The sequence below is a fragment of the Sitophilus oryzae genome, unplaced genomic scaffold (assembly GCF_002938485.1).
Source record: "Sitophilus oryzae breed Bouriz unplaced genomic scaffold, Soryzae_2.0 scaffold_980_pilon_pilon, whole genome shotgun sequence".
NCBI classification, from domain to species: Eukaryota; Metazoa; Arthropoda; class Insecta; order Coleoptera; family Curculionidae; genus Sitophilus; species Sitophilus oryzae.
Window position 1 is genome coordinate 50,832 of NW_022147617.1, and position 18,393 is coordinate 69,224.

Below are 18,393 nucleotides of genomic sequence, written 5' to 3' on the forward strand. Positions count from 1 at the left end.
GCGATTTTTTAGCTGGGAATGGTAGCAACAGTTGTGTCCCCCTTTTTTGAGTTTTAACTCCTCATACAGTTTATAACTTATCTTACATGGGGATCTTCCTGTTATAGTGAGGACAGGGTATTTCCTATCCTGTTGAACTCACTTGAGTTGTTGAGGGCTGAGCCGTTTAATCTTTTTTCTCCTTTTTTATACATTTCCCTCACTATTTCTTTCTCTTTCATATTGGTACCACGGCTAAGGGTATTGCGGCGGGTTGCTGTTGGCTACCTCCGCGGCTGTTCTGGACGAAGCCCACAATCCTGGGCGACTCTGGTTCTTGGCTGCAAATTGGGGCTTTAGGCTCCCGTTTGCTCCCTTTTTTTTTTCATCATTTATTTTCGTTTCTTCGTCAATTTTTTTTTCCATCTCCTGGGTTGCACACGGTGCCTCGTTGCATCGTTTGCTTCCCTGGATTTTGTGATTTGGGATCGGTTTCTTCGCTTCCTGAATCCTTACCGTACTGATGAAGCCTGAAGGCAGTTACATCAGTGTGCACTAGTGTAGGTGTGGTTGTGTGAGTGTGTGGGTGTGCGTGTCTGCACTGGTGTACACTGGTTTATACGGTTACGAGTTGTTGAGGGCTGAGCCGTTTAATCTTTTTTCTCCTTTTTTATACATTTGCCTCACTATTTCTTTCTCTTTTATATATATATATATATATATATATATATATATATATATATATATATATATATATATATATATATATATATATATATATATATATATATATATATATATATATATATATATATATATATATATATATATATATATATATATATATATATATATTAAAAATTACAATAAAAAATTGTAATTAAAATATAGGTATCAATATTTCATGAATTTAGTACGCGAACAAACTCTTAAAACTAACTAAACTCTTAAACTCATTTTTAATTTAATTATATCATTATTAATTAATTAATTATAATCATTTCGAGACATATAAGTCAAAATTCTAAAGGGGGATGTTTTGTAAACGGCACCTGCCGGCATCGAACAAAATATTGTTTGCCAGTATTTTGTGAACGGAGCTTTATTAAATTTGGCGACTGATTGTGCCATCTCTCCGTCATACTGTAAAGTACGCAAAATTGAATATAGAAATCTAGCCATTTAATTTATAATTTCCTCTTTCAACCGTAGTTTGCTTTTCTATCAACGTTTAATGAATATTGTAGTTCAGTTAGATTTCCATAGAGGGCACGGGTAAAAAGAAAATATCCAGAAAAATAATAAAACAATAATATTTTTTTAAAACAATAAATAGATTTGTATTTACACATGTTAAGCTAACAAATAACGATAAAGCAACAGGGATTAACTGGCCTAGCAGTAAAATATTTTATAACAAAAAATACAAAGTAATATTAATATTTATTAGAATATTTACTTCCCTGGTGTCTTTTTAAATATTGTAACTGTAAGATTGAAGGTACATATGAATCAAGAAGACTTTTTGGTTCTCTTTTAATTACGACTTCTTCTTGATTGTAGTACCCTGAACTTGGAGCTGCCTGCACATATTGTACAGTTTTTGGTCTTGAGTACTGCTTTGTTGAGACGTATTTTACGGTGGTCTGTTTGACAGGTGGGGGAGTCTCGTACGTTACTGCATAAGCTTGTTGGTACTTTGGCTCTACTGGTATGGAGTTATGTGTGTTTGAAGGTACATAAGTAACGTACTGGACAGGTGCTAAAAATAAATAAAAAAAATTGAGTCCGTTTTTTTAAAATTCTGTATAATATACAGGGTTGTTCACTTCACAACATAAGACACGGAGTATTGTAGCCTCGATTGTAGCTAAACGATTCGACATTTACAAATTGTAAGTTTTGGGTTCGTTGAAGGACTATTAAAGCTACAATTTAAAAATAATTTTACAAGATACAAAGTGTTCCAAATAAGTTAAAAATATTATAGTTGTATTTTTTTAAATGGAACACCCTGTATATTATTCTATATTTAAATTCTACGATTGAAATAAAGGTAAATTTGATTAAAGTTTATCACACTTAAACCTTGTTTAATACAAACTGTTTTTGAAATATTTTCAATTTTGTGAAACTGCAGTAAAAAATTTGAGGCTTCATCCCTCCAAGGGTATCAAAGTTTTTAATACTAAATATTTACTGAAGATTATTTATTGATCAAATATTGTGTTGCAATAATAAAAATTATACTATCTTGTACAGAGTGTACCAAAATTTATATTAAATAATTACTAGCTTTAATCGACAACTTGCTTAATTTAAATGGAACACTTTGTATATTTTACGAGAATCAGATGCACAATTTAATTGTCTATCAAATTGTATTATACCATTTTTTACCTATCCCTTCAAGTTTTCGTAGAAAATGCCATTTTCTTATAATTTAGACCTCATTCAACAATATACCCATGGAATATTGACATTTTAAATTTTTTAAAGCAAAATATGAAGAAAATATACAGGTGGTAAAAATAATAATGTTGCAAGCCAATTTGTTTACAAAAAGAAAACTATTTAAATCTTTGTAAAAGAGTATACCAATTAAATATAACAATATTATTTCCGTCCAAAAATTAGTTAATTACATACTTAAATACTTACATTTGTTTTAATTAATAAATTATTCTAAATAAATGTGGATGTGACTCATCAATGACAAAAATCAATATAAAAATAAGTTATGAAAATGAACGTCTCTGTTGTTATAAACAAGCATTCGTCAAAAATTAAATAAAAATTAATAAGGTATTACTTTTTATCACACTGTCTCTAATACACATACAAAATTCATTTTTTTAGTATTTGGAGGAATTATTATTAATCAATGTAAACATTCAATTTTAATGTAGTTTCAATATTGGAATCATATTAATTGGTCCCTTGTAACAAAAAAAGATTTAAACAGTTTTTTTTTAATTTTCTAATGAAATAAGCAAACTATATCGAAAATATTACTCTATCTGGTACTCTTTAAAAATTTGTTACATCTTTAAAAATAATCTAAAATGTCAATAGTCCATAGGTATATTCATAAATAAGCTCTAAATTACAAGAAAATGCATTTTCTACGGAAACTTAAAGAGATAGCTAAAAAATGGTATAATAAAATTATTATTTGACAGACAATTAAATTTAAATTAAACAAATTTTTTTTTACAAGCAGCGTCCGTTTAGGTTTAACGCCAGAAGTGTTTACAAAAAATAATTATTTTATTTTGTAGATTTTTCTTGCAGTGGAGTGGCGAAAAACCCATAAGGATTTTTTTGGATAAATTAAACAAGTTATTGCCTTTTAAAGCTAGTAATTATTTAACATAAATTTTTGGACACTCTGTACAAGGTAGTTTAATTTTTATTGTTGCAACACAATATCTAATTAATAAATAATTTTCAGTAAATATTTAGTATTAAAAACTTTGATACCCTTGGAGAAATGAAGCTTTGAAAATTTTAGTGCCATTTCATAAAATTGAAAATATTTCTAAAACAGTCACGTTTAAGGGTCATAAGCCGTAATCAAATTTACCTTTATTTCAATCGTAGAATCTAAAAATAGAATAATATACGGGGTGTTCCGCTTAAAAAAATACTACTATAATATTTTTTACTTATTCGCGTACTCTGTATCTTGTAAAATTATTTTTAAATTGTAACCCTAATAGTCCTTCAACGAACCCAAAACCTACAATTTATAAAAATCTAATCGTTTAGTTACAATGTATATAGTATGGTGTCGTATGTGGTGAACAACCCTGTATTTGTGATCTTAAAATATGGCTATGTAATGAAGATCGCGTTCATTTTATATGTAAAACTAGCGTGTACCAGCGTCTTCGTTAGCATCGAATTAATCATTTGTAATGGTGATGATAAAGCAAAGCAAGAATTTCCATTGACATACAAACTGGATAAAATTTTCTCACATTTTTGTCAGCATGAGAAAAAACAGATATGGCGATATTATTATATAACTTGGTAATATTTGAGGGGTAGTTTCATCTCGTTGGAATTTGACTTTCGAAAAATCCGTTTTCCAAAAATAAGCTTTTTACGTCAAGCAGTTTAAGCAGAATCGTGGTTAAGAAATTACCAAACTTTTTGGAACACCCTGTATGATTTTCTGAAAAATTTCAAAATATGTAAGAAAAAACAAATAAATTATGCTTGTCCAAGCGTTCTCCCGAAAGACTAACCGTTTTTTAAATAACAAATATTGTAATATTTGAGGGGCGTTTTCACCCTCTTGAATTTGAAATTGAGAAACCATTCCTTATCGAACCTCTACACCCCACAGTCAATCCGTTTGCGAAAAATCAGCTCTTTAAACATCAAGCAGTTTAAGCAGAATCGTGATTACTTAATGGTCATATTTTATGAAACGCCCTGTATAAATTTATAAAAAATCTTAAAAACATGTAAAACAACAAAATAGAATATACCTGTTTAAGAGTTTTTCCAAAAAACGCACCGGTTTTTAAATAAAAATATTTTAATATTTGAGGGATAGTTTCACCCCTTAGAATTCGAGTTTCTGAAAATCCCTTCTTATCGAACCTCTACACTCTAAAGTCAATCCGTTTGCCAAAATCAGCTTTTTACCTCAAGCGCTTTAAGCAGGATCGTGATTAATCAATGACCAGATTTTTCGAAACACCCTGTATACATTTTTAAAAAATCTTAAAATATGTAAAAAACGAATTAAAATATACGTGTTTAAGCATTTTTTTCATAAACTTGGCCGTTTTTTAAATAAAAAATATTGTAATATTTGAGGGGTGGTTTCACCCTCTTGGAACTGGAATTTCGAAAAATCCCTTCTTATCGAACCTCTACACCCTAGAATCAACCTGTATGCCAAAATTCAGTTTCTTACGTTGAGTGGTTTGAGCAGGATCGTGATTAATCAGTATGTCAGTCACTTAAGGATATTAGTATAGATTATATGGGAAATATTATTGATCGCGTCATTTCCATGCCAACTCGACGCGGTTTTTTTTCGATTATAATTCGGTATTAATATTACAGCTGGGGATTGGAACCCTTGGTGTTACACAGGGGTGGATGGGGAAGTGGAAACCGGCCCGGGAATAACAGGCAACCGGCCCAAATCCACAAAAACAAAATGACCATAACGAAGAAACATATTTTATTTATTAATATACAGGGTGTCCCAGAAATAAGTGCAAGTGTTTTAACTGGTAGTATATTTTGGCTTCAGAAACACGCCTATCAGTTTTTTTTGCGAAAATTTGGAATTTTTTGAAGAAATTTTTGGATTTTTTTTTTTAGTTTTAAGTTAAGAAAACATAATTTCTTGATAATCTCTCAACATAGGTAGTAGATTAAATTTACATGAAAGAAAATACAGAAAAGATCCAGTAGTTCTCAAAATTTCAGCAAGAAAGCATTTTTTGTTTAAATTTTCAAAGTAATATAACTCGGTTATTTTGGATTTACTTTAAAAACGGTAAAGAGAAAAAATGTTTCTTTTCACCAAATCTGCCCTCTTAAAATACTTGCACTTATTTCTGGGACACCCTGGGTAAGGGTCAAATCACCCCAAGTGAGGGTGATTTTCGCTCGGGCGAAAAAATCTCTTTTGCCTCCAATTTTTTAAAAATATTGAAATTGTCTTGATCAAAATTTTTATAAAGATCAATATCGGATCGGACATCTGAATTTTTAGTATATAGCTCAGTTTCACAGGGTTCTACTGTTCTATCTCCATTATCGATAACGGTAATTTGATCTTGAATATGCTACGATTTTCAATCAGGGTTTTGAGAAACTTTAAGACTTCCTGATTCATTCAGTTCAGCTGGCCCAATCCTCTGTGAAATACATTATTTTTAACTTTTCAGGTATATACTTTCTTCCAGATTGTAGAAAGAAATTCTCTTTTCTGGTACAGCAGTAGCCTCGTCATGTATACGTGTTTTAATTTTGGTATAATTCTCATTGCCTAACTTTTCCTAGTTTCTACATTTGATATTTTGTATAATAATGCCATGACTCAAACGAAAAAAAAACTTGGCAATACCTATAAGCAGTGGATATAAATGTGTTTTAATAAAAGAATAGTGGTAAAACTATACAGAATGAGTCTTAAATAAGTGCAAATATTTTCAGGGGTGGTTCGACCCCAAGAACACGTCTATGAATTTTTTTTGTAAAAAAAGATGTTGAAAATCGTGTTTTTTCTTTTAAATTTTCCTGTATATTTTAGAAAATTTTTTAAAACTTCCTGTTCACCGCAAATTTTCCCACGAGATAGTTTCTTAATCTTTGAGATTACGGCACAAAAGAGATGCGAATACAGAAAGATTTAGGTGGTAAACATTTTTTAAAATTAATCATTTTTAAATTCAAGCTTTAATAACTCGGTTATTTTGGACTTATTTGAAACACAGTAAAGAGAATATATTATAGATCTACCAGCCCTAAAAATATTTGCACAAAGCAGCACAAATAAGGTGCACTTATAGACTCACCTTGTATAATAAAACATTTCAAATGGAACAACAAACAACAGATGTTTATTAAAATTATAAGTGTCTCAGAGGAAGACATCTAACAATAGTTATTTCACAAATTGGTGTTTATGTTTAAAAGCAACTAACGATTATATTGATGCAAATTGATTAGTTAGTTAGGCAGTCACTAAGAATCTTACATAACTTTAGTTAGAAGATTAACGACTTAATTTTTGCTAAATCAATCTTTTTTGAGCTCTGATCGGCATCGGGACCGACCCACCGGCCCATCTTCCCACCGGCCCACCGGCCCATCTCCCCACTGGCCCACCGGGAATTTTCCCGTTTTCCAATATGGCCCATCCACCCCTGGTGTTACAACAGCAAAATAAAACTCTTAATTCACTACAATATACTAAAACACTTTACTTTTGCACTAAACATGCGTTTCGCTAACTTTATGTTAACATCATCAGCAGATGATTAAAAGTGATCGACTGTCAGTCTTTTTGTAAGTTTTTTTTGTAATTACTTAGTATGATACCACCTAAAGAACTCTAGCATACACCATAGGCGTAGTTAAAACATTTATCAAAAATATAAATATCTTTATGCAGCTTGATGTTGTAATCCTTAGTCACTGGATATACTAAACTAATTTAAATGATTTTTTTTTCCATAGCAACTGTTAAAATTGCCTTATATCTATCAAAAATACTAGATAAAATAATATTTTAACCCGCAAGGGTAGATTAAATGATACTTTAACAGCGAGGATAGGTTAAAAACTTTATTTCTTCTCGCACGTTTTTTAATTGGTTCCATTTTTGAAAATTTTTGTATTTCTTTTCATAAGTTATTCGGGATTTAAATGGAAGTAGTTTGGATATGGCGTTTGTTGCCTCAGCTTGAATATCTGTTGGTAATTTACTTATATTTCGTTTTGAGCCATTTCTGGCTCCAATTCAATCAGCAATCGACACGAAAGAGAATTAAAAAATATTGACTCAAAACTGACAACTAAAGAGACAGCTTTATTTATTTGTCAAATTACATAGAAACCAACGCCAACCCAGCACAATATTTTTTCTACTCTTAATATACTTGTATTCATTTAAAACTTCCCAATATGGCGGACTTCAGTATGGAAGACTTAAAAAACGAAAATCTCTAGACTGGAATCGACTGTGGTTCAAATCGTCCAAATTGATAATCTGTGGTAAATCCAATTGAACTCTCTGACACTTGGCTGACATTGACGTTTACGGTTCCTTTTTCTAAATATTTTCATTGTTTTTTAAGTTTTTATTCGCAAATTCTACTTGATTTTGTTCTTTTATTTAACCTACAGCCTGCAGTACTAATTATATAGTTATAAATAATCTTTATACCGATCAAGAACTGAGGAATAGGCTGGAAGATATTCAAAATGTGTAAAACGCTTAAAAACGTATTAGAAAACATTGACTCGTCCACGAATTCGTGAAAATAAATTAGTCCAGATGTTTGTAAAAAGGTCTCTAATTATTTTGAAAAGTTTCCTCGTATCAATAATTTTCAGGTTTGTTTATATGTATATGATAATATATAGATTAAAACTTATATTTCAGGAAACAGCCCGGGCATTACAGATTGTTGTAAATCAATTTTAAAATACAAAGAAGGTTTAAAACAGGTTTAAAAGTTGAGTTAGTAGAGAAGACCTAAATAAGGTAATGTTGGTAATGGGACCAAAAATCAAATAACACTTGAAATATATAATATGTACAATAATTGTAAGTAGTTTTTATGAATCTGTTTGATATCTATTGCATTGTTTTTATATTTCTTGAAATATATATTTTTTACTTACAGGATAGACAAAGAATAATAAAAAATACAGTTACTCACCAAAAACCCTTAAGGTTTGTAATAGATGTAGTTAGAATATCAAACACCAAACCAAACCAAAAATTATGTTCTATTTTGCTGGTATTCCTCACATTTGAAAGGAAAGTCATTTCATAAATAAGCAGGACATAGTATAGTACACTCTATATTAATAATTCTTTTTTATCATATACTTTTTAGTTGACACATTGCTTACTAGGTATAAAATTTAGTACTGATTCCAAACCTATAGTTGTGGTTGTGATATGATGTGTGTTTCTGGCAATTTAAAATAAGTTAATATTTAAACAAACATTTCTGGCTTTCCTGACAGGAGTGTGAACACAAATTTAATAAAGGTATAATGTGGATAATGTTCTGATTATTACAGTTTGCATGGATGTTTTGTATGTTATTATTTTTAATAAAGAATGAGTTTTTGAGTATTTCTTTTTCCTCAGAGGATTGTGTGATCTTTTATATATAAATTTTTATAAATTATATCTACAAAATTTATTACCTTATAACTTTTTGCTAAAGACTTTGTAGTTGATACAGTTTAACAGTATATAAAAGAACTATTTCAATAAGATGTTTGAAAATATATAGCTGTTTTTGCACACATCAATTCAATTTGTGATTAACTGTACTGAAGTAAAAACAAATTAAGAGAAATGAGGTGATCTATAAACTATAACATGAAACGCATCCTCCTATTTCCAAGTCTTCTATTAATTTCACTTATTAAACAACTATAATTATTCAATAATCTCGATAATTCTAGGAACTCTCAGATATCGTCAAAACATGAAAACAAAAATTCACTTCTTATAGTTCTTACGTCCCTTTTAACTGAAATATAAGAAACAGGGAGTTAATATTCTCACTGAGAAAGTTTATAAAATACCTTTAAGTAAAATCTCTTCGGATCTGCGGAAAATACCTTATTCTTATTAAATAATTTCAATAATCTATGTTTTTATGACAACCACCTAATAACCTAACTTTAACGTCAACCTGATAATCCTGAAAAACTGTATTGTTAACCAAAGACTAAATCAATTTCTGAATTCGCTAACGCCAACTTATTTTTTTCAAATTAAAAAATATTGACTCAAAACTGACAACTAAAGAGACAGCTTTATTTATTTGTCAAATTACATAGAAACCAACGCCAACCCAGCACAATATTTTTTCTACTCGTAATAAATTCCTTGAAATAATAATTTCTGAATATTTTTTAAAACGTAACTCGCTATGGAAAAAAATATTGTTTTGTTGATACACGACGATAAAATTGCATTATCGTCGACCGAAAAGATTAATTCACGAGCAATGAAATCGCGAGTGAATTAATTTCCATTATAATTTCCATTAATTAAATACCATTTTATCGTCCCGTATAAAAACTAACTATTAATTCTCACCTTTTGGGTCAACAACAGTCTGGACCTCTGTACTAGGTGCTTGATATTGCTGTACATAATAGTATTGAGGACCAGCAGAATATTGTTGATGTCCATCCGATTGCGACTGTGTCACTGAGTTATCACTGATGTACTGTACAGCTGGATATTGCTCATATTGCGGAACTGATTGCTGATATACTACGTTACTTTGGCTTTTGCCGTCAGTTTGTGCATACGCTTGAGTGAGTTGAGCAAGGTACTGCTGAGCATCGTAGTACTGTTGAGCGTAATCTGACGTAGATGGGGTAGCATAAGCTGTGCTGTATTGTTGCTGCTGAGGAGCTGAGTATTGTTGTTGAATTATTGCTGGATTAAAGGAAGGTTTAGCTGGGTAGCTGGTTTGGTAATACTGAGTTTTGGGTGAGGTTGCTGCATATGATGCCGCTGTCCGAGCTGGAACGAAACCGAATTTCGTTGGAGATTGTATGGTACTACTCTTTTCCTACAAAACAAATAATATAATACAATTATTTTATTTATTTTAAACTGTTTTTTGTGTTCAAGCATGGTCCTAAAATTAAAATATTTAAGTCTATAGTGCAATGTGTCAAAAAGCAGAAAAAAATATGGTGTATTTGAAGAGTATAAGCTACTGAAGCAACATTTTTACATTAGTGCTTTAACTTTTTGTCACATATCAACCTACCGTTACTTGCGATGTTACCGATGTCTTATCACTGGTACTCAAATCTCTTTCGATATCTTCCAAACTTATTTTTTCCGATCCACTGAGGCCAGCGCTCACGGAAACCAATAAAATGCTTAGAAGTACCAAAGGTTTTGCCTGAAACAAAATTATTACATAATATACAGGGTTAGTCAACAATAGAGTAAAAATTATAAGGAAGGTTAAGATACAAACATTTTAAAATTATTAAGAGTATACAGGGTGCTTCAAAAAAGTATGGCGGATATAACATATGTTTTTTTTAAATGCAATACCCTGTTTTTTATTTTATTTTTAGATCCTGTGCAAAATTCTATAATTTTTTTATATATAATGTTATATACATAAAATGAATAGTTGTTGTAATATCTGAATTTGTTCAAACAAATGTTAGATATAGGTATGGTTTGGTTTGGTGATGCCATTGTTTCTGAAGTAGGACTACTCAAATTTAGTAAGAGAGTTTTACAGAGATGAAGAAAAAGATATATTAGTTAAATGCTACAGGGTATTCAAAATATATATGAGTTTCAACTACCTAAAATCAGAATTCAGAAAAAATGATAATATACCGGGTGCGTCTCAAAAGTGGCTCGCCCCTATAACTTTTTTATTTTTTTAGATGAAAAAACGAAACTTGGTATGGTAGTATACGACCTAAATTAGGATTGATGGACGGCATTCAATTGTTTTTGGTTACTTCCTGTTTCACTGGAAAAGACTACAACTTTTGATTTTTAAATGGCCCCTTCAGTATTTTTTTACTTTATTCGATAGAAAATGACATTCTGAACAGAATGACAGACCACATGTCAACTTTTGACATTCTCACTTAAGAAAAAATCCGTATTTTATATTTCAATCTAGAGTGTCATGCCAATGTTAAAAACACTGTAATAATTTTTAATGAAAGGGCCTTGGAAAAATAGATTTGATCGTCTAATGTTTTAGTGTCTTATCCTGGCCTCCTTGACATATGATATGTCATTCTATTCATACCGAGACTGCCATTTAAAAATCAAAAGTTGTAGTAATTTCCGGTGAAACAGGAATTGACCAAAAACAATTGAATACGTCAATCAATCCTAATTTATGTTAAATACTAACATAGCAAATTTCGTTTTTCTATCTGAAGAAATAAAAAAGTTATAGGGGTGAGCCACTTTTGAAACGCACCTGGTATACGGTATGCCTTTTACAAAAAAGAGATTTTTTTTAAATTTTAAGTGGTCGAAATTGATAAATATATTTTGTAGTACTTTTTTGCAGAACCATATAATAATTTTAAATTGTGTATCTTAACCTTTCCTATATCTTTTATATTTAACATTTTTTGTAGATTTATGAACCGACATTCATAAAGCATGAAAAATTAATGTTCGGAAATAATTATTTAAATAATAGGAGTACTTTCTATGAGGAATGCGGAACGGTGTTTTCTAGATTAGGAAACAGCATTGAAAATTAAGCTGTTTTAATTTTTTGAAGAATAAGATAATCTCTTTCATTCGATTCATTCATCACACGAGACAGTAAATAATAATGCACCATGCTGTGTGTGGTCTCGAAAAGTTGCATATAGACATAAAGCAAAGGCGCAACAAAAAGAAATAAAAACAATGACAAGACTTATTACTATTTAGCTGAAGGTAAAAGTGAAAGTAGACAAAGAAGGACCCTATGCTGCACACTGCAAAGAATTGAAGCAGAAAAATCTGCCTTGCTTGGGCGTGGCGATATTACGTTTCTTCTTACGTCATAATACCTTTCGCGAAATTTTCATATTTCTTTTATTGGCCTTCTCAAAATCTCCCACAGTGTAGACAGTTCGTGAAAATAATAAATCCGTTGTATTGGTATTGCATCTTTCTTAAACTTTTTGCGCAAGTGGTATATTAAAATAAAATATTTTTAGTAAAATTTATGAAGGGGTGAATGTAGTTTTAACCCTCCCCGTACTTCCTCATGCTTTTTTGTAAAACTCAAGTGTTAAAGCGCTTAGCAAAACATAGGCACCTCAAATGTTTAATTATAGAGGGTGAGTTTTAAATAAGTGCAAATATTGTATATGCCATAAATTAGGATTGATTGACGTATTCAATTGTTTTCGGTCACTTCCTGTTTCACCGGAAATAACTACAACTTTTGATTTTTAAATGGAACACTCGGTATTTTGTTACTTTATTCGATAGAAAATTACACTCTGAATAATATGACGTATCATATATGTCAACTTTTGACATTTTCGAACATGTTTATTTTAAATTGCAACATGCGAATCATAACGACAATTTGACTCGAAAAACCAAGTGTATGGTACCATATTATTCGTAAAAAATGCTTTTTACAAATATGCTAATGAGCCATTCTTGTTCCATTTGAAAAAAATTGGCGCCGGGAGGCACGTATAGCCGCCCATACTAAAATATGTTAATATCTCGAAAACTGCGACTTTGACTGATTTTGATGTTATTACAAATTAGGTTTTTCCCGCGACTACGTTCGCGTTACACCTCGAATAGTTCATGCATTGATTTAAATGATTTACTTTGTATGTAGAGCTAGTGAGCCTTACAAATGTCCTATTTAAACTATGTTTTTAGGAGTTTTAGAGCTACTCGTATTTCATATGAAAGTTATCAATTGTCGATTTTTTGGGTATTATACAGGGCCAATCAATCAATTGTCGATTTTCTGGGTATTATACATTATATTTATTCGCGAAAAAACTCATAATCGTGTTTCTGGGGTCAAATATACCTACTACCGCTAAGAATAATTGCACTTATTCAAGACTCGCTCGACAAAAAATCGATATTGTTATTTTTGACTTATTACATATTTTTTACTTAAAATTTATAAAAAGCCGTCAAAATTCCAATATCAAGAGTATTTTTATTCTCTTTAAATATTATTATGTACTTAAGAAAATTCGAAAATTTAAAAACCGTTTTTTATTTTTTCATCGCCTGTAGGTATATGACTTTATGACACACTTTGTATACTTTGTAACTTTTGATTAGAGCCGCCTGAAATAGAAAATCTTCATAATTCTAGAAGTTATCGAAATCAAGGTATTTCAAAGAAGTTCAATTTTGGCCACAAAGTGTTTTTGAAATCTTGCTTTTTTTAAAAATTTTTTTCAATTTTTTCTAACTACTTCCATTGACTGAAACTAATTATGTATGGTTGGATAGAGGGTGGATGGCGATCTTCCAGGGCGGTTTTTTATTTCTTATTTATATATAGATTATTTTCGAAATCGAACCAAAGTCAATTGCAAAGAAATTTTGCAAAATCTATAAATAAAATCTCTCCAAAATAATAAATAGTAAAATGATTATTTAGCCTCTTTAGATAGAACCCCTACCTATGGTCCCATATAAACTGTATTACTAAAATAAATAGTTTTGAAAAAATGAATATTTGAAATGTTCAATTGTCGCTTTACTTAATATACTCCTTTGATATTTTTTTTTATTTTTCACCTCTTTTTTTGGTTTATTAAGAGCACTAATACTCCATTTATAGTTATTTTTTATTCCTTGAAGGATAATTGAAGAAGAAATATAGAAGTTTATATTATTGATGTGTCACTAAATAAACCATTGTATAAAATTTTATATTGCTAGATGTTATAGTAATGCATTTTCGTACAGCAAACTTTCATTCCCTATTCTACTCCCTAAGATTATAAATTTCATAAAATCGCTTTATCCAAATAATTAACTCATGTCTTTTAAATGATCCTTTGTGCCAATTTTTATGTGTATAATCCAGAGGTCACCAAGTTTTATATAAATTTTTACTAACTTTACCCATTTGGTTGATGAATTTGAAAAATCTCTTCTAATTCTTTTTGTAGGATTTCATTCTTCTAAACCACATAGTAAGGAATTTTCACACAACAAATTGTTCCGACATAATTTTACTCTCTAAGAGGATGAACTTCCTAAAATCGCTTTGTGCAGCTAATTCACTAATGTCGTGTAAACGAACCTTTGTTCTAATATTTATGTATCTAAAGCTAGCTGTATGAACTGATTCCTAAACTAAAAACCTATCTAAAAACTTGATATATAATCTAACTGACAAACCACTGACAATGACAAATAATTTATTTCTGGAGGTATTGTGTGTAGGTGTTTTTCAGGTATGTTTTAATATTTAGTCGATTTACACAAGAAATAGCCATTCAACAATTTGAAAAATACTTCATAACAAATCTAGACATATATACCTTTCATTTAAAAAAAACGCGTTTCGCTAGCTACTGTAATTTTGGAGTTACGATTTTTTTTAATTTTTAACCCCCTCCAATACCCCCTTACGAACCCCCCACCCCCACCAAAAACTAATGGCCAGATTCTCGGGTGCCACAGTATTTTTGTGCCAAATTTGGTTAAAATCGGTTCAGCGGTTTTTGAGTTATCGTGTTACAGACGGCAGACAGACAGACAGACAGACAGACAGACACCACGAAAATATTTTGTATTTAGGTCATTTGTGACCCAAATAACTCATTTTGAGTGAAATTAAAAAATTTTTTTTTTTGCCAATCCTAATAGCCTACCATACCTATTGGTATGGTCGGCTAAAAATGAGATATGATTAAAAATACGATTTGGCCATGTTTTAACCGACCAGAACAAGGCACTGAAAACATTAGACGATCAAATCTATTTTTCCAAGGTTCCTTGATAAAAACTAGTGTTTTTAATACAGCCACAGCCTCGGCCCCACAGCATTCTAGATTGACATTTAAAATATATTTTTTTAAATGAAAATGTAAAAAGTTGACCTATGATATGTCATTATATTCAGAGTGCCGTTTTCTATCCAATAAAATAAAAAAAAATAGAGAGGGTGCAATTTAAAAATCAAAACTACATTTCTGGTGAAACAGGAAGTGACCAATAAGAATTGAATACATCAATCAATCCTAATTTATGTCATATACTAACATACCAAATATGGTTTTTTAATCTAAAAATATAAAAAAGTTATAGGGGTGAGCCACTTTTAAGACGCACCCGGTATATAAATTGCAATCTTCTTAAGACCAACCAACTGCCAGTAAGCGCCATTAAAAATTAGAGAAGAGTACGAGCAAAGTAAATGACGCCTAGGGTTTGACCTCGTCAAAATCATCATCGATTGTCATGACCCAACCTACTTTGACGCCGTTTTTTTTTCGATTGTATGGCATTTCTATCTGCTAATTAATTTTTATAAAGTCATTTTTATACAGGGTGAGTCTTAAATAAGTGGTATTAGATATTTTTCGCGGAAAAGAAATTTTCAAAATTTGAGAATTCAAAAAAATGGATTTTTTTTTAGTTTTTAGTTAAAAAATATAATAGCCTAATAATATGACAACATAGGTCGTAGATTGAATTTACAGGAAAGAAAATCCAGAAAAGATCCAGTGGTTCTCAAAATTTAAACAAAAAAATATTTTTTTTGTATATTTTTAAAGTAATATTACTCCGTTATTTTGGTCGCTTTTGGGCTTTTTATTGACATTTATTTATACAGGGTAAATCTTAAATAAGTGCAAATATTTTCAGGGCCGGTAGATTTCGATATTCTCGATAAAAGAAACAGATATACAGATATAATATTTTTACCATGTTTTCAAATAAATGAAAAATAACCGATATATTTTACTTTTTCCAAAAAAAAAATATTTTTTGCCAAAAATTTTGAGAACCACTGGGCTGGGTTTTCTTTCCTGCAAATTTAATCTATTATCTATGTTACCATATTATTAAGAAATTATGCTTTTTAACCAAAAACTAAAAAAAATCCAAATTTAAAAAAAAATCGCGAAAAAAAAATTATAATCGTCTTTCTGGGGTCGAAATATTCTTCCCCTAAAAATATTTGCTCTTATTTTAAGACTCACCCTGTATTTTAAATATATCCTAATATTAACTCAAAAAAAAATAATCCGGCGCCACCATTTCTTAAATCTTAAAATTATGTAAAACAAAAAAACGAATAAATAAACTCACCATTCTAATATGAAAAATAAACATAAACATCAAGGAACACACTTGCGGACTGCGGTAATACGATTGGCAGAAGCTCCACCACACTCGACGAATTTAAAACCTTTCACAAGGTGAAGGCTGATACCTGAGACATAGCTCGCGGCCAGCCCTACCCGCAGCTCCACAGGACGATTTTCGGATTGACAGGCCGCAGGACATGACTAGGGATGGGCAATAATGATATTTCCTATCGATAAGTTATCGCCATTCAACTATCGATATATTTTAGTTATCGATATGTCGATAGATGGAATTATCAATAGACAATTATCGATAATTCGATACATCAATAACTATCGATATATCGATAACTATTGCATTACCGTTAGTTCGGTTTATCCATTTATACCGAGTGCGTCTCAAAAGTGGCTCACCCCTATAATTTTTTATTTTTTTAAATAAAAAAACAATATTTGGTATGTTAGTATATGACATAAATTAGGATTGATTGGCGGTATTCAGTTGTTTTTGGTCGCTTCCTCTTTCACCAGAAATGACTACAACTTTCAATTTTAAACGGCACTCTCGGCATATTTTTGCTTTATTCGATAGAAAATGACACTCTGAATAAAATAACTTATCATATGTCAACTTTTGACATTTTCACTTAACAAAACATCGTATTTTAAATTCCAACCTAGAGTACCATGGCTATACAGGGTATTTCAAAAAACATGTGCCATCTCTCGTGGGGAGATTCCTCGCGGAAAAATAAGATTAATTTTTGATATCAACATAGGTCCGATTCCGCTTTGTTTCGTAGCTATAGGGTGTTAAAATCTTAATATTTTTTCGATTTATTATTATTTTCGTCCAAATCAGTACTTTTAGCGTTTTGAATTAAATTTTTAGGGTAAAAGTTACTATAAATGCGACATATTCACCAGGGACGTGCATATGGGTTGTCACTGAATTATTTTTCTAAAAAAAGCATGTACGCCACTGACTTTTGTTTCTCTTGTTAGCGAAATAGTGTAAGCAGTTTAATGCGGATTAAAAGTTATCTCTTAATATTTTGTCGAATTCGGCCTCCTTGATGAGATAAACGCAATTTTATTAATCCATAATTAATAAAATTAAAATAAAAATAAAATTAATAAATTATATATTTTACCTAATTTATTATTAAATATTATTACTATTAGTTATTATTACTATTAGTCCATCCTACAGCAATTTTAAATAAAAAAATTATGGTATTTAAGATTTTTACAGAAAACCTAATTTTAAAAAGATTTAACATCCTGTAACTCTAAAACTATGCATTTCCATACCTATGTTTATAAGAACTTTTTTTCATATTTTTTTATGAGGAATCAATGAGTGCTTATTTTAAACTTTCGCAAGTTAATGATATTAATTTTTTTTAAAGGTTGCGATTAGACTTGGATGAAGGCAAATTGATCAAATTGCGTTTATCTCATCAAGGAGGCAGAAATCGACAAAATATCAAGAGACAACTTTTAATCGGCATTAAACTGCTTACACTATTTCGCTAATAATAGAAAAAAAAATCAGTGGCGTACATGATTTTTTTAGCTTTTTTTCCCTGGTGAATATGTCGACACTTTTTTAGCTGTGAAATATGTCGGATTTATAGTAACTTTTACCCTCAACATTTCATTCAAAACAGTAAATGTACTTGGAAGAAAATTAAAATAAATCGAAAAAATATTAAGACTTTAACACCCTGTAGCTACGAAACAAATCAGAATGGGACCTATGTTGATATGAAAAACAAATCTTATTTTTACGTGAAATCTCCCCACGAGAGACGGCACATGTTTTTTGAAACACCCTGTATATGTTAAAAACACTAA

General features: G+C 30.3%; 1 protein-coding gene across 1 annotated transcript; it reads right to left on the reverse strand.

Annotated features, from left to right (window-relative positions):
* Nucleotides 1-1,308: 1,308 nt before the first annotated feature.
* On the reverse strand, nucleotides 1,309-16,642 carry LOC115891325. The gene is made up of 4 exons (XM_030911769.1): nucleotides 16,535-16,642; nucleotides 10,497-10,634; nucleotides 9,809-10,292; nucleotides 1,309-1,741 (listed from the first exon to the last, which is right to left on the reverse strand). The coding sequence occupies exons 1-4, from the start codon at nucleotides 16,562-16,564 to the stop codon at nucleotides 1,416-1,418; spliced, it is 978 nt and encodes a 325-aa protein (XP_030767629.1). The 5' UTR covers nucleotides 16,565-16,642; the 3' UTR covers nucleotides 1,309-1,415.
* Nucleotides 16,643-18,393: the final 1,751 nt, after the last annotated feature.

What these genes read in the sequence shown, in the direction of transcription:
- LOC115891325 (XM_030911769.1), bottom strand. Translation starts at nt 16,564, where the DNA reads ATGTTTATGTTTATTTTTCATATTAGAATG. An exon ending in TTATTTTTCATATTAGAATG is followed by an intron (nt 10,635 to 16,534) that starts GTGAGTTTATTT and finishes ATTTTGTTTCAG; the next exon opens with GCAAAACCTTTGGTACTTCT. An exon ending in GACTGTTGTTGACCCAAAAG is followed by an intron (nt 1,742 to 9,808) that starts GTGAGAATTAAT and finishes ATTTATTTTTAG; the next exon opens with CACCTGTCCAGTACGTTACT.